General features: G+C 35.0%; 3 protein-coding genes across 8 annotated transcripts; 2 read left to right on the top strand and 1 right to left on the bottom strand.

The window, feature by feature from the left end:
- The first annotated feature begins 4288 nt into the window (after positions 1-4288).
- LOC116004203 (protein PTST homolog 2, chloroplastic-like) lies at positions 4289-9196 on the top strand. Of its 4 annotated transcripts, none has more exons than XR_004094764.1 (8): positions 4289-5118; positions 5523-5668; positions 6035-6130; positions 6272-6483; positions 7150-7295; positions 7386-7533; positions 8312-8400; positions 8722-8747. XR_004094764.1 is itself a non-coding variant. In XM_031244158.1 (8 exons), exons 1-8 carry the CDS (start codon positions 4547-4549, stop codon positions 8815-8817), a joined length of 1494 nt encoding a protein of 497 aa, XP_031100018.1. In that variant the 5' UTR covers positions 4289-4546; the 3' UTR covers positions 8818-9196. The 4 variants fall into 4 exon arrangements, 3 of the variants coding, with proteins under 3 accessions (XP_031100018.1, XP_031100017.1, XP_031100019.1); XM_031244158.1 differs by having other exon boundaries at positions 8323-8400; positions 8722-9196; XM_031244157.1 differs by having other exon boundaries at positions 8317-8400; positions 8722-9196.
- A 271-nt stretch (positions 9197-9467) lies between these two features.
- On the bottom strand, positions 9468-13161 carry LOC116004218 (ultraviolet-B receptor UVR8). 3 transcript variants are annotated; one of them, XM_031244177.1, is made up of 8 exons: positions 12874-13161; positions 12003-12155; positions 11628-11786; positions 11172-11339; positions 10927-11058; positions 10490-10549; positions 9984-10076; positions 9468-9909 (listed from the first exon to the last, which is right to left on the bottom strand). In XM_031244177.1, exons 1-8 carry the CDS (start codon positions 13073-13075, stop codon positions 9707-9709), a joined length of 1170 nt encoding a protein of 389 aa, XP_031100037.1. In that variant the 5' UTR covers positions 13076-13161; the 3' UTR covers positions 9468-9706. The 3 variants fall into 3 exon arrangements, with proteins under 3 accessions (XP_031100037.1, XP_031100039.1, XP_031100038.1); XM_031244179.1 differs by having other exon boundaries at positions 9468-9876; XM_031244178.1 differs by having other exon boundaries at positions 9468-9888; positions 12874-13159.
- Positions 13162-14521: 1360 nt separating this feature from the next.
- On the top strand, positions 14522-17195 carry LOC116004165. Its single transcript, XM_031244091.1, has 2 exons — positions 14522-15251; positions 16468-17195. Exons 1-2 carry the CDS (start codon positions 14719-14721, stop codon positions 16880-16882), a joined length of 948 nt encoding a protein of 315 aa, XP_031099951.1. The 5' UTR covers positions 14522-14718; the 3' UTR covers positions 16883-17195.
- Positions 17196-23896: the final 6701 nt, after the last annotated feature.

Below are 23896 nucleotides of genomic sequence, written 5' to 3'. Positions count from 1 at the left end.
ACGCTACTAGCCGTTGCTGGTGCACTTAACGTGCACCTTGAGGAAAAAAAAAAAGAAACAAAAAATAAATAAAAGAAAAAATAAAAGTAATAAATGAGGGTGGTCGCCTGTTGGCAACCACCCTCAACGTAACGCACCTACTAGGCGTTGCTGGTGCGTTTAACGTGCACCTTGAGGAAGAAAAAGAAACAAAAAAATATATAAAAGAAAAAAAAATAAATGAGGATGGTCGTCAATTGACAGCCACCCTCAACGTAACACACCTACTAGGCGTTGCTGGTACGCTTAACGTGCACCTTGTGGAAGAAAAAGAAACAAAAAATAAAAAATAATAAGAAAAAAAAAACAAAAAAGTAATAAATGAGGATGGTCGCTAATTGGCAACCACCCTCTACATAATGCACCTACTAAGTGTTGCTAGTGCGCTTAACGTGCACCTTGAGGAAGAAAAAGAAACAAAAAATAAAAGAAAAAAAAATAAAAAGTAATAAGTGAGGGTGGCCGCATGTTGTCAACCACCCTCAACGTAACGCAACTACTAGGGGTGTAAACGAATCGAATCGAGTCAAATACTTCAGTATTCGATTCGAATTCGATTATTTTGATGAGTATTCGAATTCGAATCCTAAATTTCGATTCGTATTCGATTCGACCAATTTATTCGAATATATTCGATTCGACTCGAATATTCGAATTCGAAATGATTATCTTAATTTTTTTTTCTAAATTTTTCAATAAATTAAGATAAAATATAACAAAAATTGTCGCGGCCGTGAATATTGTTGCCTTCGCTGAACGACAGTGGTTGTGAGGAGTTGCTGCCCGGCCTTGCTGAGTTGCTCTCCTTTTTGCCATGCTTCCTTGCCACGACGGTAGTCTGCCGTGAAAAGGGGAGGATAAGAAGAGGGCGAAGCAGTTGGTGGAAGAGGCGAAGTTGGGAACTGCGGCTGCCGAACTGGGAAGACTGAAGGGTGAAGCACTGAAGCGGCTGCTCTTACTTTTATTTTAGCTTAGGGTTTATGTCTTTACTAGTTTAGTTTCTATATATATATATATATTCGAATACTATTCGAATCGAATCTATCCTGATTTGTATTTGGATTTGAATAACATTCGAATCAAAATGTGTATTCGAATTCAGATTCGGATTCGAAATATTCGAATTCGAATTCGAATCACGAATCAAATCAAAATTATTTAATTTGTTTACACCCCTAGCAGCTACAAGACGTTGCTGCTGCAATTTGGCAACAATCCTCAATGTAATGAACCTACTAGGCATTGCTGGTGCGCTCAACTTGCACATTGAGGAGGAATAAGAAAAAATAAATAAAAGAAAACATTAAAAAGTAATAAATCATGGTGGTCCCTAATTGGCAGCTATCCTCAACTTAACGCACCAACTAGGCATTGCTGGTGCGCTTTGGTAACCACCCTCAACATAATGCACCTACTAGGCATTGCTGATGCGCTTAACGTGCACCTTGAGGAAGAAAAAGAAACAAAAATAAAAAATAAAAAGTAATAAATGAGGGTGGTCGCTAGTTGGCAACCACCCTCAACGTAACGCACCTACTAGGCGTTGCTGGTGCGCTTAACGTGCACCTCGAGAAAGAAAAAAAACAAAAAAAAATAAAAGAAAAAATTTAAAAGTAATTGGCGACCACCCTCAACGTAACGCACATACTATGCGTTTCTAGTGCGTTTAATGTGCACCTTGAGGAAAAAAAATGAAACAAAAAAAAATAAAAAATAAAAAGTAATAAATGAGGGTAGTAGCCTGTTGGCAACAATATCAACGTAACGCACCTACTAGGAGTTGCTGGTGCGCTTAACGTGCACCTTGAGGAAGAAAAAGAAACAAAACATATACAAGAAAAAAAAATAAAAAGTAATAAATGATGGTGGTCGCCAATTGGCAACCACCCTCAACGTAACTTATCTACTAGGCGTTGATAGTGCGCTTTGGCAACCACCGTCAACGTAATGCACCTACTAGGCGTTGCTGGTGCATTTCATGTGCACCTTGAGGAAGAAAAAGAAACAAAAAAATAAAGTAAAAAAAAAAATAAAAAGTAATAAATGAGGGTGGTCGCCAGTTGGCTACCACCTTCAACGAAATGAACCTACAAGGCGTTCCTGGTGCACTTAACGTGCACCTTGAGGAAGAAAAAAAAAAACAAAAGAAAAAAAAAGTAATAAATGAGGATGGTCGCTAGTTGGCAACCACCCTCAACGTAACGCACCTACCAACCGTTGCTGGTGCACTTAACGTGCACCTTGAGCAAAAAAAAAAATGAAACAAAAAAATAAAAAATAAAAAGTAATAAATGAGGGTGGTAGCCTGTTGGCAACAATATCAACGTAATGCACCTACTAGGAGTTGCTGGTGCGCTTAATGTGCACCTTGAGGAAGAAAAAGAAACAAAACATATAAAAGAAAAAAAAATAAAAAGTAATAAATGAGGATGGTTGTCAGTTGGCAACCACCCTCAGCATAACGCACCTACTAGGCGTTGCTAGTGCGCTTAACGTGCACCTTGAGGAAGAAAAAGAAACAAAAAAAAATTAAAAAGTAATAAATGAGGGTGGTCGCCAGTTGGAAACCACCCTCAACGTAACGCACATACTAGGCGTTGCTGGTGCTCTTAACGTGCACCCTGTGGAAGAAAAAAAAACAAATAAAAAAAAAAAGAAAAAAAAAAGTAATAAATGAGGATGATCGCCAGTTGGAAACCACCCTCTACGTAACGCACCTACTAGGCGTTGTTGTTGCGCTTAACGTACACCTTGAGGAAGAAAAAGAAACAAAAAAAAAAAAAGTAATAAATGAGGGTGGTCGCATGCTGTCAACCACCCTCAACGTAACGCACCTACTAGGCATTGCTGATGCACTTAACGTACACCCTGAGGAAGAAAAAGAAACAAAAAAAAATTAAAAAGTAATAAATCATGGTGGTCGCCAGTTGACAACCACCCTCAACGTAACACACCTACTAGGCATTGCTAGTAAGTAGATAAAAACCAAAATATCAAATTCCTAAATATTCAAATTGTTTCAAACTCCAAACGTAACAAAACAAAACAATTTATTCATTCAATATACTTTTATATTTATATCATATAAATAAATAAATTATTAATTAAATATTATCTATAAATATAATATAATTTGTGGAATCGTGGTCTGGTTCGGGGCAAGATGCTATTCTTGTCCCCGTTCTCGTCAGGGCATGGATCAATTTTTCCTGTTAGGGTAGGGACTAATTTTCTCCGTTGGTGGTCGGATTGAATTGTCATCCCTAAGATGTGTTTGGTAACTTGAAGACCTCAAATTTTATTGGGAATTTAAGAAGTGTGAAAATTATTTTCAAATTGGTGCAATTTCAGGTCAATTGAGAATCTAATTCTATGATATCAAGAAAAGTAAATTTTATATAGGGGATGCATGATATCTATTTTCTAAGTGATTGAAAATCTATCAAATTTATTTATCTTTTTTTCTTCTTTTATAAATATAAGAAATTTGTCTATCTCATCATATTACGAAGGATAACAACACTATTTATTGAAAAAAGTGTTCTCTCAACACCATTTTACATTTGTACTATTTTAAATTTTGAATTATTTTTGTATATTGAAAATTTGGACATATACAATAAACTAGCTTGGAGAGTTTTTTTTTTTTTTTTGAAAGCAAACAACTCAACTTTAGATTAAAGCACTCAAAATGTCAGGGGTACATCATACCATACCGAGTGAGACAGAACTTTAGCTAAAGCATGAGCAGCCACATTAATGTTCCGATGGGCGTAGTAAAGCACAGAACTACCTAATGATTGTAAAAGATGAAAATAGTAAGCTATAATGGTTCCAACATAAGATCGGTTCGATAAAGAATTGAAAAGGTTAAAAACTAAAACTTGACAACCAAATTCCATCTTGACTAGCTTGGAGAGAGGTTAGAAATACAATAAAATAAAGAATTTAGAAAATATTTTCTGACTAAACATTTATAAAGACATTTTTTTTTTGTTAAAATGAGTATCTTTTCATTGACAAGAATGAATATTTTACTTTGAATAATCAAATACGATTTTTTTTTAATAAAGAAAATGACTTCTGAAAGTCATTCTTCGAGTTTCCAAACATCTCCTCGTTGTGAAGTATTTTAATTGGTTTATGGGGTTGGGATTAAAAATAGAAATTTAGAATGGAAAGTATCCAACCGTTCTTGCCCTCCAAACGGCATAACCAATTCATAACCCGCAACGGTAGGCAAAGTAATAATATTGTTATGGGAATTGGGAAACTATTACTTTATTGAGATGAAGTAAAGAACACAAAATACCTGAGAATGAAATTAGTATAAACAATCAATCAGAGAACGAAAACTCATGCTTACGCATTTAATGCACGCTACGCTTTTCGGTACAGGATTGTTCGTTGCTTCACTGCTCGGTTCTTCTTCTTCTTGGGGCCTTCGTTCCATTATTTCCATATCCGCCGCCACCGCTCTCATTGTGTTCGACGAAATGCCTGAGAAATGGTGTCGCTCATCAGGACCCCAACACATTTCTGCGTTCCTCCGCAATTGAAATCCTCGTTCCGTCGCTCTTCGGTGTTGGCGGTCAGCCGCGGGTTGGAGCTCCGGTGCCCGGTATTTAGTTTTGCGGCGAGGAAGAAACAGGAGGGCGTCCAACTGAGGCGGAAGGGGAGGGGTATTGATTCTTGTTGTTGGTGTGGTGGGGGTGGAGGGTCGGCGAGTGCGGAAGGGGACGCGGAGCTGGAGGCGAGGATATTGGAGTTCATGAGGGATTCCGAGAAGCCTGGGGCGTTCCCTTCCAGGAAAGAGTTGGAGGAAGCGGGGAGATTTGATTTGGTTGAGGCTATTAGGAGGAAAGGCGGGTGGTTCTTGCTTGGCTGGGAATCAGAGGATGATGAAAATGAGACACTGGGGGCCCAAGAAGCTGAGGCAGTTGATATTGATTTTGATATGGAGGAGTTTCGAAGGAGGGTCAAGAGCTGTCAAGATAGTGGAGCTTTTGACAACATTGAAGAGGACTCTCTCTGTCTCAATGGTTCTTCTGAGAGTGTGTCTTCTTCTGGTAGATCATTGTGAGCTTCCTATTTAGGACTTTAACTTGAGGTTTACAGGGTATATGGATGGATCAAACTTTAAAATCATTTTGTATGTTTTCATGACTCAGTTCTTAATATTCATATTTCATGTTATTAGAAGAATGCATGTCATGGGAAATGTTTTTTGGATAAACCTTGGTAATTTTGTTCAATAATTCACATGTTCTTTTTGTAATAATTAGTAATTCTTTGACAATTAACTCTTAATTTATTGCTGGAATTGAAAAAAAAAAAAACTTGAAAAGTATTATTAGTCTTCATAAATTTGTAGGTTTTATTATCTATTCCTATGGCTTAGCTATGTATTCTAGATTGCTAAGAATTTTTATAACTAGTTTTTATTGAGTTATTTTCTTTCTGTTGTTCCCCCTTTGGCTCAGAGAAAATGGAGTTGAGGGCATATTGAGTCGATTAGAGAAACACAGAAAATCATCTTTTGATATGAATTCAGACAAATCTAGCAATGGAAAGTGGGCTTTAAACAGAGATGATGGAAATGATCAGAATGTCATGACCACTGCTGTGGGTAAGTTTTGCTTACACTTAGCTAGGGGTTGTTGTATCTAAGAATAAATTAAATGGTTTAAACAATCGATTAGTTGATGGGGGTTAAATGCTGTTTTATGATGATTTCACAATCCTAAAAAAAATTCATTGTATAATATTATCCGGATGGACATAATTAACTTCAACATTTCAGCAGTTTTTACTGGGACTAGTTGAACTATTACAAGGGTTATGGTGCATGGCTTTCATGAGCCTGGCATTTTTGTGAGAACTTGTTGGCCTGCCACCTGTGATACTTCAGATTTTGTTTCATTCATTTGATGCAGACTATCTGTGCCACCAAATTCTAAAACACAAGATTTCAACTTTTGTGTGATGTAAATAGGCAGGAGTAATCTAGGACAAACCATCACTGATGCATCAGATTCATGGAGAACTTGGAGCATTCAACGTGCTGGCTTTCAGGATGCAGAATTTGAACGTATTTATTTCCTTTCATCTAATTACCATCCTTTGAAACCTGGCATGAATATATATATATATATATATATATATATATATATATATATAAGTAAGTTTTTCCTCTCTTTTTTTATTCATTCATTCTACCTAAAATGTGCAGCTGAAGAGATTACTTTTGGTCAAAATCAAGAAGGTAAAAGAAATTCAATAGAACACTCAGTTGTAGTGACTGAAAAGGGTACTGGAGATTTACACAGACAGAGTGGTGTCAATCACAAAGACATAAGAGCTCGCATACAGCATCTAGAAGTCGAGCTTAATTCGGCGCTTCAGTTGATAAGGTTCAAGAGTGAAGAAAACAGTTCAAAAGAGGTAAACCACCAAGAATTGATTTTAGTAAACAAGTTTTCCATTTTCCATATTTCCACTTCTCCGATTTCCTTTTTTATTTCCAGAAAATCCTCCAATTTTCCACTTTGGTAAATAACCCTAGTCAATGATGCATATCACTTTTGGCCAAGTATTGGACATTGACACTTTGGTATTTTGGTTCTTATGTATTCCTTTCAAATTGTTTAAGCAGTCTTACAACTGTACAAAATGAGCTCAAGCTCTGTTTCTAACACAATTAGCTAAAGAACTCCAGATCAGTTTAGATATATCTTTGTTAAAGGAAACTGGCAAGTAATCCCTTTGTTGAAGCAATGAGATCATTTGTAGGGGTTATTGGTTTCTACAGATATGGGTTTTAGGGGGCAGAATAAGACTCTGGGATTGTTAGTCTGTAAATTTGTAGTTGAGTCTTTTCTGGACAGGAGGAGGATGAGATTTCAATTTCTCCAAATTTCATTCCGTGCACCAAACATGCTGTATGGAAAGCCTCTTTTAAAGGACGAAAGAAGAAATAAGAAATAAAATATGGTTCCAAATGTTTAAGCCTATGCATGACAACCAATCTTTTGAAATAAAAATTAGAGCTTGCGTGCAAATAAGTTGTCTGGTAGTCTTTTGAAGTGATTTCCTGCATATTTTCCTCAGGTTATTGGAAGCTCTCCTACTGATTTGCAAAAACTTTCTGATGCATTGGAGTTCCAGGAGAATCAGCTCATGCATGCCCAGATGAGATTGCGGTCAATACGTGCAAAGCTAACAGTACTTGAGGGGAAAATGGCATTGGCAACTACGTATGGATGATATCTTAAATTTCATTTTGTAATCTGGAATAAGTCAGGATACATTTATTTAATTAGTACTTTAATACCGTTCATTTTCAGTGATGCACAAAAGACGATGGAAAAGAAGCAGAATAGAATTAATGGCGCTTATCTAGCTACACAGCTTCTGCGTACTACGCATATTGTTTGGCCCAATTCAGCCTCAGAAGTTCTTCTGGCAGGCTCTTTTGACGGTTGGACATCTCAGGTTTGATTTTGCTTCACTAGACTTATTAGGAAGAAGACTTTAATTGAAGTGCAAACTCTTGTGAATTTCCAACCCTTCTTTGATGGTGCTTATGCAATGGTTAGAGTAGCCAAAGATGTAAAAGATTGAGATGATACTCATGTTCATTCATTTTCTGTGCTCATAGTCATTCATTTTGCTTAAGGCATGCTAAGTTTAAAGCACAATTTAAGGATTGTTTCATTTGAATGGACCAGCGGAATGCAAAGTGTTTATTCCTGTCATAATATGGTTACAATGATTAACAGGGCAAATAAAATGCCTATTAATTTGGCAGATTTCTGGCGACAAGGAACTACATTAATAATAATAATAATAATAGTCCTTTTGATAATTTGTTTTTACCAGAATTATTTTGTCTTTGAGTAGTTCTACTATCTCCAACACCTCTGTTGAGATTTCTTCCTCAAGCACCTCTAGTACACTACTATCAACAACACTTCTATTTCCTTGTTTCCTTAATTGTGAATCTTTGAATTTTCATTTTGTTTTTCTCCATCAGCATTGTGATGAGCCTAACTGGTTTGATTACCAGTGGTTCCCATCTTTCTGAGTTAAAAATACTGTATAAATATAATGTAGCTTTAATTGAGAATATACATTTGTTTTTATCGATGTCAAGAATATAGACACCCTTCCTGAAGTAAAGATTTAAAGGGTTTGAATGGTAGATATTGTATCAGCTTTTATAATTTGTTTAAGGAAAAATAATCCCATTCCTTGATTGGTATCATAATAGTACAGTTAAAGTGGTTGCAGAGGAAGATGGAGAAATCAAGTGCTGGTATTTTTTCTGTGACCATGCTGTTGTATCCCGGCAGATATGAGGTAGGTCATCATCTCTACTGCTGTGTTTCGACAGTATATATATTCTCCTTTTGAGTTGTGAATATTGAATTGAAGCATGTGTTTCATCCCAACTAAAAGTCTAAGTTAATAGTTGGATTGCACATTAATGTTTATATATGATATGCTAACACTTTTAACGAGCTTGAAGTAACACATAGACCATAGTCTCTTTTTAGACCTTTGGCATGCGGTTGGCTCTGATACCAAATTGAAGCATGTGCTAGGCTGATAGTTGGATTGCACATTTATGTTTATATATTATATACGCTCAACATATTGAGCATTGCATTTCATTTGCAGATCAAGTTCATTGTTGATGGCAAATGGAAGGTTGATCCTTTACGCCCCATCATTGTCAACCATGGACATGAAAATAATCTACTCATCATCTCATAAAAGCTTGTTATTGGAAGGCCCTGGGCGTTGAATCAGCAGTGGAGGTGCATTGCAGTAAATCCAGATGGATGGTTGATCTTTTCTGAGGATTTCACACAGAATATCAACTTTCATACTAAATTTTTGTACTATTCTTTCTGTGGCGACGTAAAACCAACATGTTTACTGTTCACGAGCTGATTCAATTACATTCTTTCTGTACATATGCATGTACTACTACTAGGTTAGCAGCTTCTTGCTCTGAAACAACTTTCAGTGCAAAAAAAATTCTCAGAATATATTTTAGAGTAATAGGTGATTGATGGAAACTCCTACCTACACTGTATCTCTAAACATTGTACCATTAGTTTTCTACTTAACTTTTTAGTTGTACTATTTATTGTTGTTGTTTTAGTTGTTATTTTATTCTTAGTAGAGTAAGTGAATTTAACCTAGTACACATTATGAAATGTTTGGTATTTCAGGTATTGACCCTTGACACAGGATTTGTTACAATTGGTTTGACAAAATGTTTGGTTAAACCACGAGTCGCATTATTAATTTATAGATTTTCATCCCTTGTCTGTACACTTTGCCCACAATGAGTCCATTTGAGGCATATTTTTATGGTATTGGTCCCCACTCCCCTGGACCAAATTTGCAATCAACTCTACTTTAATGGAACTCATCAATTTATCATGGCATTCACCATCAACTTACAACACCAAAATGGGACCACTTTTGGTACAACACTCAACTAGTACAAGAACTTGTGAGGCAAAACAATACTGCTTCTGATGTATAAACAGAATACACTAAAAGGCACCTCACCAAGAATCCAAGATTGTATGCAAAGTGGTCTAAAAGCTTAAAAATCCAGTTACTATGCAGTAAATTTAATTCTGATAATTTACCCAGCATGCTTCTTCACAACAAAGGTGAAGCCGCTGCCACAGTAAACTTTAGCGATCGATGGCTTCTTAGCATGCTCATGACTCAAACTCACAACTCGGGGACCGGCTTCATCATTTGTATCTCCAAAGCCAAGTTGACCATGCTCCCCCCATCCCCATGTCATTACTGATCCATCGTCTACATAGGTCAAACGATACACTAATCACCAATACGTTGATTTATAAAAAGTAGAGAAACGGCTTTTTCATTCTCAAATCGTGTAAGATACTTGCCTGTTACCAAGGCCGAGTGCTCAGCTCCAGCTGAAATTTGAAGAACCTTTATCCCATCAAGAGAATCAATCTTTTTCACAATCTCTCCCTTTCCTGCACATATAAACAAACGTAAAGAAAACATGTGGTTGCTCACTTGAAATTGGATTGAACCCTCCCCTGGAACGAAAGCTTTGGACGCCACCAATACCAATGTCACTCAAGTAGGCGATAATGCACCTGGACCAAACCACACTAAAAGACTGAATCCAATCAATTAGCTAGTCTAACCCATGGCCTTATAAACCCATATGTTTTCTCTAATATTTTCAAAGTGGGACTCTTAACAAGTTAACAGTACCGATAGATTAACAACAGAAAACATAGGTAGTTTTTGGTTTTCTTCCTATTGAAGTACGGGAAAGATTCATCAACAGATAGCAATAACCCAAGTGGAAAGAAATATTATTATCACGTGAAAACCACAAATGACACTTATCCTATTAGAATAAATGAAGGCCATGAACCTGCATCTTCAGATGTTTGCTTAATCTTGTAGCCACCTATCATGAACACTTCCCCATCACCTGTACATTATTTATTAAAAATTTAAAATAAATAAATAAAAGCCTGTTATGAACGTGTAATAGTACAACATTTCTTACTTCTTTCCTCATATTAACATAATAGAAGGTTAAATTAATTGAAGCATGTGCTCCATCTCAACTAAAAGCCTAAGCTGGTAGTTGAATTGCACATTTAACACCCCCTTACGTGTACAAGCCGATTTGACGGGCTCCAAGCAACGCGTGGAGCAATGCAGATATTCGAACCCATGACTTTTGGCATGAGGTTGACTCTGATACCAAAATAAAACATGTGCTCCATCTTAACTAAAAGTCTAAGTTGGTAGTTGTATATGCTCAACAGAATTGATTATTTTAAGGATCACGGTATCAAGTACCTGTTAACGCTAGAGCATGATTCCATCCTAGAGCAGCACTGCAGAATGATGACCTCACTGTAACACACCTGGGCGTATACATATCCGAGTCACTGCCAAAGCTTCTTCCCCATGTGTACAAATGTCCATCAGCTTACACGATGGAAATAAACAAAAAACACAGAGTGCAGTGTGCAAAGAATAAGTAAGAGTTGCATAAGGTTGACGCCAAAGCTGAGACTAAAGTTTGCACCATAGAAACTTACCACATATTGCTGCACTATGGTCTCCGTTTGCAATAATGGCGTTGATTTTAAGGTTTTCCAAGCCCAAAGTGACCTGAGGAATGGCTACTGATTTTACTTTATCATCAGATATACCCAGTTGGCCACGCTTTCCAGACCCAAATCCAAAAACTCGATCTCCCGATTCACCTGGATTAACCATTTTCAGTTCATAAAGCAATGTGTTGTTGAATTGAAATAAGAACCCTTCCTCAAAGCCCATTTTTATATACTTAGGGATGAGAGCGAAGGTTTGCACATTTTGTTTAAAAATGCTTCATCCTGTGGTTAAATAAAATGCTCAATTGCCCAGCTTATCAATTAATAATGCAATGAAAAAAATAATGAGCTGAGTACAAACTAACATCTTAGGAGCAGAACTCTTTACTTTGCTTTGCGTAATACAAAATAAACAGATAATGAATTACTTTGTTATACCTTTGATCAAAGCGAGTGAATGGCGCATGCCACAAGCAATTTGCTTGACATTTTCAGCGCTCAAATATGATACTTCTACAGGAGAAGACCGCGATAAATAATCCCCAAGACCAAGCTGTCCAAATGTACCATCACCGCAAGTGAAAAGGTGACCGTTATCTAGCAACAGACCAAATTGAAATCCAAAAGCAAGTTATAAGCACATTTTCTAGTCATAGATCAAATAGAACAAAACATAGAACTTCTCAAACTTGGAAAAATAAAATTAGCACATTCAATGAAATGACACAGTGAAAAAACACAGAAAGAGTCAAAAGTTTGATAAGCTGAGACTTGAATAAACAATTGATAAGGTGAAGGTGAGATAAAAGATACCTGAAACAAAACCGGAGTGATTCCAACCAGCAGAAACATGTGTTATAACAAAGCCTCCCAAAGCCTCTATAGCCTTAGGCTGCAAATTGTTAACAGCTTCCCCATGGCCTAATTGCCCAGAAGTACCCCTACCCCATGTCACCACTCTTCCACCTGCAACCCTCCAACAATCAATCAGGATTCAAATTCTAATATTGTAGTTTTCGGAGTTCAACTCAATCTTGTTGGACCAACATAAATTCTGATTATTTTAATTTATTTACTGTTGAATATTTCATCTGCTCTACATCCTATCTTACAAGGATCCTAATTTTGTGCATCTAAATTCATACTTTATAGTGCCTTATACACCTATATAAAGGGCTTTTGGACAAACTTTGTAATGACAAGAATAAGACAACAGAGTTTAAAGTATAATCATCGGCAATATATATTCCTTCTGCTCTTTTATGTTCTTTTCTTTCTCTACTATCAGGGTTTTTACCACATCAGTTTCAACGGCAAATTATACCATGGACCAGAGTCTATCTTGCATTGTAAACCTGATCCAAAAATAACCTTCAGATTTTGTATGACACATTCTGTACCTGTAGTTTACAGCTTCTACATGTAGCTATGTATTATATTTCAGCAATTATCAAATTATTTATTTAACGGTAAGTATAAAATGTGTTAACTGAAAGTAACGAATTTTTGTATCAGGTTCACAATGCAATATGAACCCTACTCCATGGTATAACAATTGAGTTTCAACACACATCATTACAGCAAAGTAGTTTTTATTTAAAAAATTGAATTTTGGGTAACCAAGAAATACATGATGAATAAAATATTAATGGTGTCCATGGATGTAGATAGAAGGGAAAGAGACCTGAGGTAAGGGCGACGACATGAGCGCCGCCGCAGGCGAGGAGAGAGATGGGAGCGAAGGAGGAGAGAGAATGGAGGAGCTGAGGGCAGTGCTCGTCGGAGAGCATCCCCGTTCCCAGCTGACCCTCTGTGCCTGCTCCCCAACTCCATATCTCTTCTTCTTCTTCTTCCTGCTTTTCTTCGAATCTTTCGTTTTCTTCCATTGCTTACTTCCTCAAAGTACAATACTGTTCGAATCGCATTAACGTTCTGCGGGGAAAAATCATGCTTAAGCTTAATTTAACATATCAATAAATTTTCAGATCAAATAAGAACTTGGTGTAAAAAGTGACCAAGGATTAATTATAAAATTTTAAGTTTTAATTAATTATAAAATAACCTTATCCTATTTTCAAGCAATCATCCATTAATTTATTCATAATTAACTTGGAACACAATTGCAATTCAAAATTTAGAAATAGTCTAATGTGAGTTATTAATAAATTTTAAAAAGATTAAATTATTTCAAAAAACATGATCCACAAGACTAACAATTCAACACAAATCGAAAGTTTAGATAAATTCATAAATTTTTAGAGCGAGCGTTCTCATTTGAATCCCCTCTATGATCTTATTTGACAATTAGTGGTTAGCAATTAGTACATAGCGGATTGCACAGCAAATTGTATTAATAGTTTGTAAAAAATATTTAGTAAAATTAATTATTTAACGTTAGAGTTAACGTGTAAGATGACATATAAGAGCATAATAATAATAATAATAATAATAATAATAATAATAATAATAATAATAATAAAAAAAAACAAGGGGAACCTTAGTTACCTATTGTGGGAAAAGTGACAATGAAACATTGATGCTTATAAGAAGTTTTAAGACTCGAATAATTTCACTTGTCCTAGGCAAGGCATTGAGGAGCTTTTAAGGCTCTTTATTAAACGTGCCTTAAATGTTTTTATTAGGGGTGTTTTGTTGAAAGAATTTTATTTTATCAAAACGCTAATGGGGTGTTTGGTTATTGGCTTATAAGCCAAATTTTAACTTATTTGACCAAGTTTAGCTTTTTGACCAACCAATAAGCTATTTTAAAGTGTTTAGTAAATGGCTTATTGGCCTTGGCTTATTGGGCCAATAAGCTGAAAATTGAAAAGCTAATGAATGTAGCTTTTGTATCAGCTGGTTGGGAACAATGGGTATATTGACTATTTTATCCTTTAAAATCAATGGAATTTACTTTTAAATGGGTGATGTGTTTGTTATTTTATAATAATAATAATAATAATACCCTTAAATGTCATTTTACATTAAATCAGCTACTAGTAAACAGCTAATTTACCAAACAGTTTTTTTTATAACCAGCTGGTCAAACTAGTTAACGCAATCAGCCATCAGCTACTAGCTAAACCAACCAGCTATCAGCTATAAGCTATTAGCCGTTTGCCAAACACCCCCAATATCAAATGTTCCATTTAAATACAAATGAATTTGAGAGAGGCTATGAGAAAATGGTTAAAGATGACTAAAGCATGTAAGATATGCAAAGATAATGACTTAATTTGGTGTAAGTAAAAGTTAAAGATGAATTTTGATATTTTGGGATAGTTTAAAGGCATTTGTGAGATTAACTCAAATTTGTCCTGGCAAAATCTCAAATCTGCACTTTCAAGAACTGGAAAGTGGAAACATCTCCTCGGCTTATCCTCCCTATATTTTGTTTGTATATTACTCCGTACTTCTCAGTCTTCCAAGGATACCGATATTACCTAAGATTTCGTACAAGAGAGTAGTTAAAAATGTAAACTTTATTTCCCATTTCTCGAATATCCTATCCTATGCTTGTTTTCACCAAATGACCACTTCTTTATCACACTCGCCGGCGTTCTTGAATCTCATCCATGGAAGCTCTAAACCCAAACTACCATTCCCCAAAATTAGTTTTTTTCCGGTTAAGAACGGACAATTTCACTTGAAGTCCAAGTATTTCGCTACATTTCATCAATTTGCTAATCCCAAGAACTCAAAATTTCCCAAATTGATAGTTCCAAGAGCGTCCACGGATGATTTGATTGAAGCGATTGAAAATGAGGGCTTCTTGGGGGATGAGGAGAAGCCGGCGAAATCCCTGCTCTGGGCTTTGTTCTGGGCTTCTGTATCGATTTGTTTGTTTGCAGTTTCTGGGGATGCTAAGGCTGCGGCTGATTCTATCAAAGCTTCGGGGTTTGGTGTGAAAGTGGCTACTGCTTTGAGGGGTTTGGGGTGGAAAGATGAGATTGTTGTATTTGCCTTGGCTACATTGCCTGTGCTTGAGCTTCGTGGGGCAATTCCTATGGGTTATTGGTTGCAGCTAAAGCCTTTGCCCCTCACTGTGTTGTCTGTTCTAGGGTTAGTCTTCACATTTGCCCAATTCTTTTAGTAATCTGAATGCCCCTTGACTATTCAATTAGAATGTGATAAACACCTTGCAAATATGTTCTTGTTGAGCGGAAGCCGGTCAAGGGCCAAGTCCAACATCTTAGTTGGTATGAGATTGTTGGGTGGAGGCCAGAAGGGCTAAGTTCAGCACCCTGATCGAAAATGTGGCGGTATAAGGAAATAAAATTGTGCCTTCTCTATGAGCTATAGCTTTTGGCGCAGTGGTAAACGTTTGATCTCGAGGGAGAATTGTTTGGTGGCTAGGAGACTGTTGGGCGGAGGTTGAAGTCCAATACACTCTGCCCTTTCAAAATGTGGCGGTATAAGGAAATAAAGTTACACTTTTGCTATGAGCTATAGCTTTTGGCGGTAAGTGTTTGACCCCAAGGGGGAATTGTTTGGTGGCTAAAGAAATGTTGGGCAGAGGCTTGAAGGGTCAAGTCCAACACACTCTGCCCTTTCGAAATGTGGCGGTATAAGGAAATAAAGTTACACTTTTGCTATGAGCTATAGCTTTTGGCGGTAAGTGTTTGATCCCAAGGGGGAATTGTTTGGTGGCTAAAGGAATGTTTGGCAGAGGCTTGAAGGGTCAAGTCCAACACACTCTGCCCTTTCAAAATGTGGCGGTATAAAGAAATAAAGTTAAGCTATCGCTATGAGCTATAGCTTTTGGGGGTAAGTGTTTGATCCCCGGGGGAATTGTTTGGTGGCTAAAGGATTGTTGGGCGGAGGCCTAAAGGGTCAAGTCCAGCACCTTGCGCCTTCGCTACAAGTTATAGTTTTTGGCATAGTGATAAGCGTCTTATTCTAATTGTTTTGAGCCCATGAAATAATTTCTGCAATTCTTTGATTATCAGGTGTTTTAAAGTGAAATGTGCTTATTCTATGTGAATGTATGTTTGGTTGAGCATTCTCAATTAATCCCTTTGTAGTATAGTGTGATAGATTATGGGCTCAGATTTATTCTGAAAATACCAGACTTAAAGTTAAAGATTTATTCTATGAAACCAGCACTTGATAGGTTAGAATTAGTAGTTAGGAAATTCAAGCAATAACAAAATTTTAATTTTTACAAGTTGAGCAGTGGTATCATTTTGTTTCGGTGCTAATAATGTGTATATTAGGGAGCTATTACCATGATTTAGGTTTGACTCATAATGAGTAAGTGTTGATGTTGCGATTGTAGGAACATGGTTCCAGTGCCTTTCATCGTGCTTTACTTGAAGAGATTTGCAAATTTCCTGGTTCAGAACAACCGGTCAGCCTCTCGGTTTCTGGAAATGTTTTTGGATTGGACAAAGAAGAAGGCGGGTCCCGTGGAGGAATTTCGATGGCTTGGTCTGATGCTCTTTGTGGCTGTACCATTCCCTGGAACTGGAGCTTGGACGGGAGCTATTATTGCTTCGGTCCTTGAAATGCCATTCTGGTCTGCGGTTTCAGCGAACTTTGTAGGTGTCGTCTTGGCTGGCCTCCTCGTAAACTTGCTGGTAAACCTCGGGCTCAAGTATGCCGTTATAACTGGAGTAATACTATTCGTCGTTTCAACTTTCATGTGGGGTGTCCTTCGAGGTATAAAAAGATCTCTGAACTTATCACCGTGATGCCATATTCTCTAAGTTTGGACTAGTTAAATGGCATTCTTTGATCACATTCTCTTCTTTTGTGTTGTACATTCTGCATTTTGAATCGTAAATGCAGAAACCTAAATGCATGTTGGAGAGAACTGATCGTTAAATTTCAGTGCAAGAGTTGTTAAGACATCCCTCATTTCTTCAATTGAAGCACAATAGGTTTAAGTGTTAGGGTTCCGGGTTTCCAATGTTTGGGAGAGAGTGAAGAATTGAAGTCAACAGAAAATGATTTCCCGTCAAAGGGAAAATAGTTTGATTTATCTGGAAAATGACTTCCCTTTCGGATCCAACGGCTTCTTCTTCCTGGCTTCTTCCGAGAATGTTTCATCGACTTTCTTCCGCCATCCTCCGCTTTCTACCTTGAATGGTTTTCGACGAAACCAAACTGGTTTCTGCTGGAAACCAGTACAAACTAGATTGGTTTCGTCGGAAACCAGTAGAAACTAAACTGGTTTTTGCTGGAAACTAGTTTGGTTTCATCGGAAACCAGTCAAGATAGAAAGTAGAGGATGGAGGATGGCACACTCTAAAAGGCTAAGGTGATAATTAGACTACACATTTATGTTTTTATATTAATATTATATGTTCAACATACAAAAGCTCTTATAAGTTTCCAATCCATAACATTGTTGCTTAAGTTTTCTCAAAAAAAAAAAAAACATTGTTGCTTAAGTTGGCAGCCCAACCTTGAATACATAGGAATCTTAGGATTGGAAGGTGACTTTTTGGCTCATCTTCTCATATTATTAGAAGGTCGACAATGTAAATATTTAATATCCAACATTATTCTAACTCATAATGTATATTATTCTAAATCATAAAATTCAACAACGTCGTTTTGAACCTTGGTTCACACAATAATTTGCCAACAAAATAGATACTCATCAAATGGTATGTTGATTTGAAAACATACAGAATACATTAATCAAATCATAGTTTTAGTTGGTCTCTTCTTCAATCTTTACAGTTTACACACCAAACCCATTAAGCCCAACTAGTATGTTGAGCTAGATTTGTACAAGACTACAAGCATTGAACGTTCTAACAATATTCTATTCTATTCAGTGTTGTAAAAATCAGCGCGGATTAGGTGCTAGGCGCCCCTAGGTCGAGGGAATTTCACCCTAGGCGCTTATTAATTGGCTGGTTGACTAGGCACTTAACTCAGACAATTTGGCTGAGTCAATAGAGTATTTTGTCGTTTTGAGCGAAACAGGTCAATTTTGAAATTTCTCCAAAATATAAAATTCCTAAATGGCTAAAAAAAGAATCTGCCAAAGTACTCTTGGTAAGCGGCCCTTACAATAATAAAATCAATATTCACAGTAATTTATTTTTCACCAACCAAAAAATATAATCAATCTTCCCGATAATTTATTTTCTATGAAATTTCAATTTCGTTCTCCTCAAATAAGTGTAACCATCTCAAATATTTTGTCACTAAATAATATTCTGTTTTACTTATGGACTATAATTTATTTGGTGCAAATGTGCAATATAATAGGTTGACTCATTTGTTTGTGACTAAAAATAAACAAACAAAATAGATAAACAAGACAGCCAAGTGCATACAAACAAAAGAAAAAAAAAATTGTTTCGAGGCATTGGCATCCCCTACAGGGCGTTTGGTTGGAGGGAAAAAATTAGGAGAAAAAAAATTACAATTTCATAGGAGATGAATAATACGGAATAAAGTAGGAATTTAAATCCAATTTTGAGTTTGCAAAAATAGAATTACTGAGAATTTCAATGTTTGGTATACATGAGAATTGTAAGGGAATAAGTAGTATAATGTCCAAACTACGGGCAAATACGCTATACCTATACATAATACAAATTTTGTTGTTAAAAACACATCGACCAAATTCAAATTTTGCTTTTAACAATTTATATAATACATTGTAAATAAACCATAGAATTGAATTGAAAGCAATAAAATAGTTAAGAGAGTTTTGAGAAAGCACATTTAATTCATGTTAGCCTACTGATTGACATTCTATGTTGAGAATAGAAGAAAAAACACGCTATGATCGAGAGAGAGATGTCAGACATCAATTTTAAGTTTTAAAAAACTTAATGTTATTGTTTTCTTCCTACAAATCAAGAAATTGTGTTAACCAAACAAAAAAACTTATTTGCCTTCAGAATTATGTAAAAGTTAAGTGAGAATGAAATTATAATTCTCTTGAACTAAACGTGCTGCAAGAGTTAGGAACATATACGAAATATAAAGTACTAAAGATAGATAGGGAATTTAATTTGATCCAAGAAAATGAAGATGATGAAAAATGTTCTTTCATGCCGACATCAAGACATGGCACGCACGTGGGAATTGAGAGAGAGATAGCGACCCTATCTCTATGCATGTCACCTTCACAATTGCTCCCAAACATAAACAACCCCACACCCCCCACCCCATCCCCCGGTTTTGGGGTATGTGTGTGTGTGTATATATATATATATATATATATATATATATATATATATATATATATAAATTTTTTGAATGCTTTATATTTTCAGCTTAGACTAGACTCTTAGTTTCCAGAACTCCTGTCTAAAAGTACTGGAGGAGGTAAATCGTGAGTTAGCCAACCAGTTTTCAATTTCCACCTTTGCCTATACACTCTACGCATAATTAAGGAGGGTTCAATTAAAAATTCTTTCCTATATTATGAAATTTTATTTAAGTTATTTATAATTTAATTTTTTGTAATATTTAGTTTGGGATGTATTAGTATATATATTTTATATATTTAGAAGTTACGTTAAAAATAATGTTAAATAAAAATAAATAAATTTAAAATTATAGGAAAAATTAAAGACAATAAATGAAGAAAACAAGGTCGATTTTAAAAAAATAAATAAACCGTTATATTAGTACTAGAAATAATAAACCGTTCGTTATATCATTTATAATTTTTTCGTATAAAAAGAAGTGGGTTAGGACTTACCTAAAAAGGTTATAGAGATCAACAATCAATCCCTGGATTTCTCTCAATCCACAACTACAAAATTGTATACAATGCTTGTTTATATTATATTGTTTATATCATACAAGTTGTTGCTGAGCTTTCTTGTCGGTTAGATGTTTGTAATAGTAATATAGTATAACTTAATATTGATTTGATGTTATGAATGGATTGATGATAATGTGTGCTTCGTGGGACGGATGTAAGGCTAAACAAATTGCTTCCGCTCCAAAAACAAAGGACTGTGTTGGTTTGTAAGAGATGTGAATCCGCTTGTCCAACAGATTTCTTGAGTGTTCGAGTTTATTTATGGCATGAAACAACTCGCAGTATGGGTCTAGCTTATTGATATGTTCCAGAAAACTATACCGGAATCCTTCAGTTGGTTTATTTATTTCTTCATTTCAATCCTCGGACAGATCAGATCAAATTTAAAAAAAATGTGTTGATATTTTCGTAATTATCATCAATTTTACTATATAAACTTGAATACTAAAATATGTAATTCTCAAAATTTTTTAAATTTGCACATTTCGTATTAACATTTTACATATTTAGTATTAAAAGATTATACTTACAAAAATGTGACATTGTATTACACTTATAATTTTGATTTTAGATTTACTAATTTTTTTTTGAGTACTACTGACTCTGTTATAATGTATTATATGTTCATAACTACTTTCTCAACCTAATGAAGCACAAAGAGTCAACACTCACCTCCCTACCTAAGAAACGAAATGTGGTTCTCTATTTCCCTCAAGGCAATTTGGAGCAGGCTTTTACTTCTCCCTCTCCCTCTCCTCCCAGATTTGTGTTCAAATTTAAATGTTAATTATCACGTGTAATAATAATAGTTTTGATTGGCTTATGGTTGAGGATTATTGCTTCGTATGGACACATGCATATTCACTTTAAATGTAACATGTCAACATGAAACCTAGACCTAGTAGCAATTGGCAAGTTGCCCGAGGTAAATTTGTATATACATCAAAATTAATAAATTAAAAATAATAAATCATATATTTTTGGTGATATGTCTCTTTTGGATTTGTCTCCATCAAAATATAATAATAATAACAATTCTGGATTAAAATTACTAATCGTAATAATACAATACATGACATATATTTTCCTGCAATGCAATCTATCTATCTATACTCTATACTATATATATATATTAATAAAAAAAATCCTCAATTTTAACTTCTCACCCAAAACACTCCTATACTATTAAAGTTTGCGTAATATTGTAAAATATGGTAATACAATTCCTAATAAAATATATTCCTCCCTACGTTCCTATTCGTAATACAATTCTAGATTAAAATTACTAATCGTGATAGTATAGTACATATATTTCCCTGCAATGCAATCTATACTATTAATAAAAACAAATTTCTCAATTTTAACTTACCGCCCAAAACACTCCTATACTAGGATCGCGTAATATTGTAAAATATAATAATAAAATTCCTAATAAAATATATTACTGCCTACGTTTCTATTCGTAATACAATTCTAGATTAAAATTACTAACCGTAATAGTACAGTACATATATTTCTCTGCAATGCAATCTATACTGATAGCCTAAAAGTGCACATGGTTTTCTCCCGAGTCACCCATCCTGATAGCCTGAAAGTTTTAATTAGTTCTAGACGATGATGGACAAGATTGTGTTGCTACTTTCAATGTTGTCTACAAAGAGGATTTCAATAATGTGTAAATACAACCGGTGATATTATATATTTTTTTCAAAATGGAAAAATTGCTATATATCTAGACAAAATATATCTTCCATACATATGGATTAGAATAACAATTGATTCCTATAACTGAGTTAGTAGAGAACGAGTATATTTGCCCAATTTATAAAAATCCTAAACTCTAAAGTTTCAGCTCCGAGTGAAAATACTACTACGTATAATTCTGCTGATCACAGTTTCGTTGGAATAATCCTAAGCTCACTCTAAATTGTGAGTCGCACAATCAATCCACCAATGACATCCTAGTCTTCATATGCATACACGTATAAGAGATTATTTTTTTTTGAAAATACGATTTAATCTAGACCTTCTAGCATTCTTGAGCTATTTTCTCATACATGTTTCTAGTGGGATTCGAACCCCCACACTACCGCCTCCGATCATAACTTTTAAGTCAAGCAACGAACCAATTATGCCAAGTCCGGAGACCATTTAGTAATTTTTGAATGGATATCTACTTAACATAACGTATACTAAACTAGGAAAAACAATGTTACTTGAAATTTGAATAATGATTATGAAATCTAAATTGAGTTAGTAATTATTGAAGAGTGAAAAGGTCACTTGTATAACAGACTTTTTAAAACACATATATGTTTTATATAAACACCATTCTTGAATAATCATCTTCCAAAAAGTTAGGCGACAATTTGTCGGCAAATTATTGTGTGGATTGTGCTCCGAAATTTTGGCGTCGATTGTTGGTTGCCTTATCCATCAAAGAAGGCGATGTTAGTCGGATCACCTGGCCTTCTCCGGTGGAGAAGGCAAGCGCGGCGGTTGTTAGTCATCAAGGTCATTATTGGTAGTCTAGAATTTCACCGAAGCCCTAGTGACATGTCATTTACTAATTTTTGGGCTTTAATACACGAAAATTACATATTGATGGGCTTATTGCAACTTTAAAATGTTCAAGAGTTTAATTGACTTCTCGTATAAAGTTTAAGGGTCTATTTGATTGTTTTTTCAATCTTAAGATTATTCAAGTGTTAAATCCTTAATTATAAGCTTAAAAAATGTAAATAAACATAATCTAACCTTAAAAAATATATATGAAGAAAAATGAAAGAAAACAACTAGGGTTCGTATAGGAATCGGGACCAAGATAAATGCCTCAAATTGTGTTTAAATACTAAAGCAAAGTACAATGGCCATGACCACATGCATGGTCATGTGCTCAACCTTTTGTGTTGCAATGCTCCAATTAGCTTTAACCTCTTCAATTCCTAAATGCATGAATGATTTTTTTTTTTTTTGTTTAAACTCAAACATGGAGAATCGTAACTGATCAATGAAATGAAGCAAATAAAACTTCTTTTAGACACAAACTCCACAATTTTTAAGTAAAATAAATAAATAAATATAGGATTAAAACATGATAAATAATAACGCACTCATCATCTCCAACCCCATTTCTATTCAAAGATGACCCAAAAAAGACAAGGGATAAAGTTTAAAATAAATAAATAAATAAATAAATAAGACATGCTAGAACGAGACTGATGATGTAAAGAAAACGCTATGATTTCTATTAACCTTGCCCACACGATTTCTATTAAGCTAAATGTATTATTTATTACTCATTTGTTTAATCTCGCATCTATCATATACATTAATGTGATTGATCTGACTTTACATTGATATATATTTGTCGCTTAGGTGATGTGATTTATTGTTTGATATGTTTAAAGTGACAATTCGTGTATAGTTTCTAAAGAAACATTTCTTGCCATAAATTTCCTTTGTTGGCTGATTGGCTCTCTCAAAAGTTGCAATTCTTCAAAGCCACAAATTTTGGTATTTTTAACATGTGGAATGTTAAGATAAAAGAAAAGTATTCACATGATAAAAAAAAAGTAATTCATCATTCAATTAAAAAATATTTATAAGACCGTGAAAGAAATTATATGTTGCGACAAGAAGGTTGGAAGATAAAATTATATGTTAGTCTTCTTTATTAAATAGTAGAATGATAAAAATTTAAGGAATGACTAATTGTGATAAAGAAATGAAAGTCAAAGATATAGACCTTGTTTGGTAACATAGTTAGCTTATAAGCCAATTTTAACTTATTTGACCACTATTAACTGTTTGACTTGATTAAACAACCAATATAAGTGTTTGATTAATTAGCTTTTTTTGTAACAACTTATTGCTCCAAAATGCTAAAATTCATTTTGCATGAAATCAGTTTCCAGCTAACTGTTAATTTACCAAACATGCATGCATCTTTCTACAATCAGCT

The sequence above is a fragment of the Ipomoea triloba genome, chromosome 14, assembly GCF_003576645.1.
Source record: "Ipomoea triloba cultivar NCNSP0323 chromosome 14, ASM357664v1".
NCBI lineage: Eukaryota > Viridiplantae > Streptophyta > Magnoliopsida > Solanales > Convolvulaceae > Ipomoea > Ipomoea triloba.
Note: the sequence above shows the minus strand (reverse complement) of the source record. Positions and strands in the feature narration are given on the sequence as shown.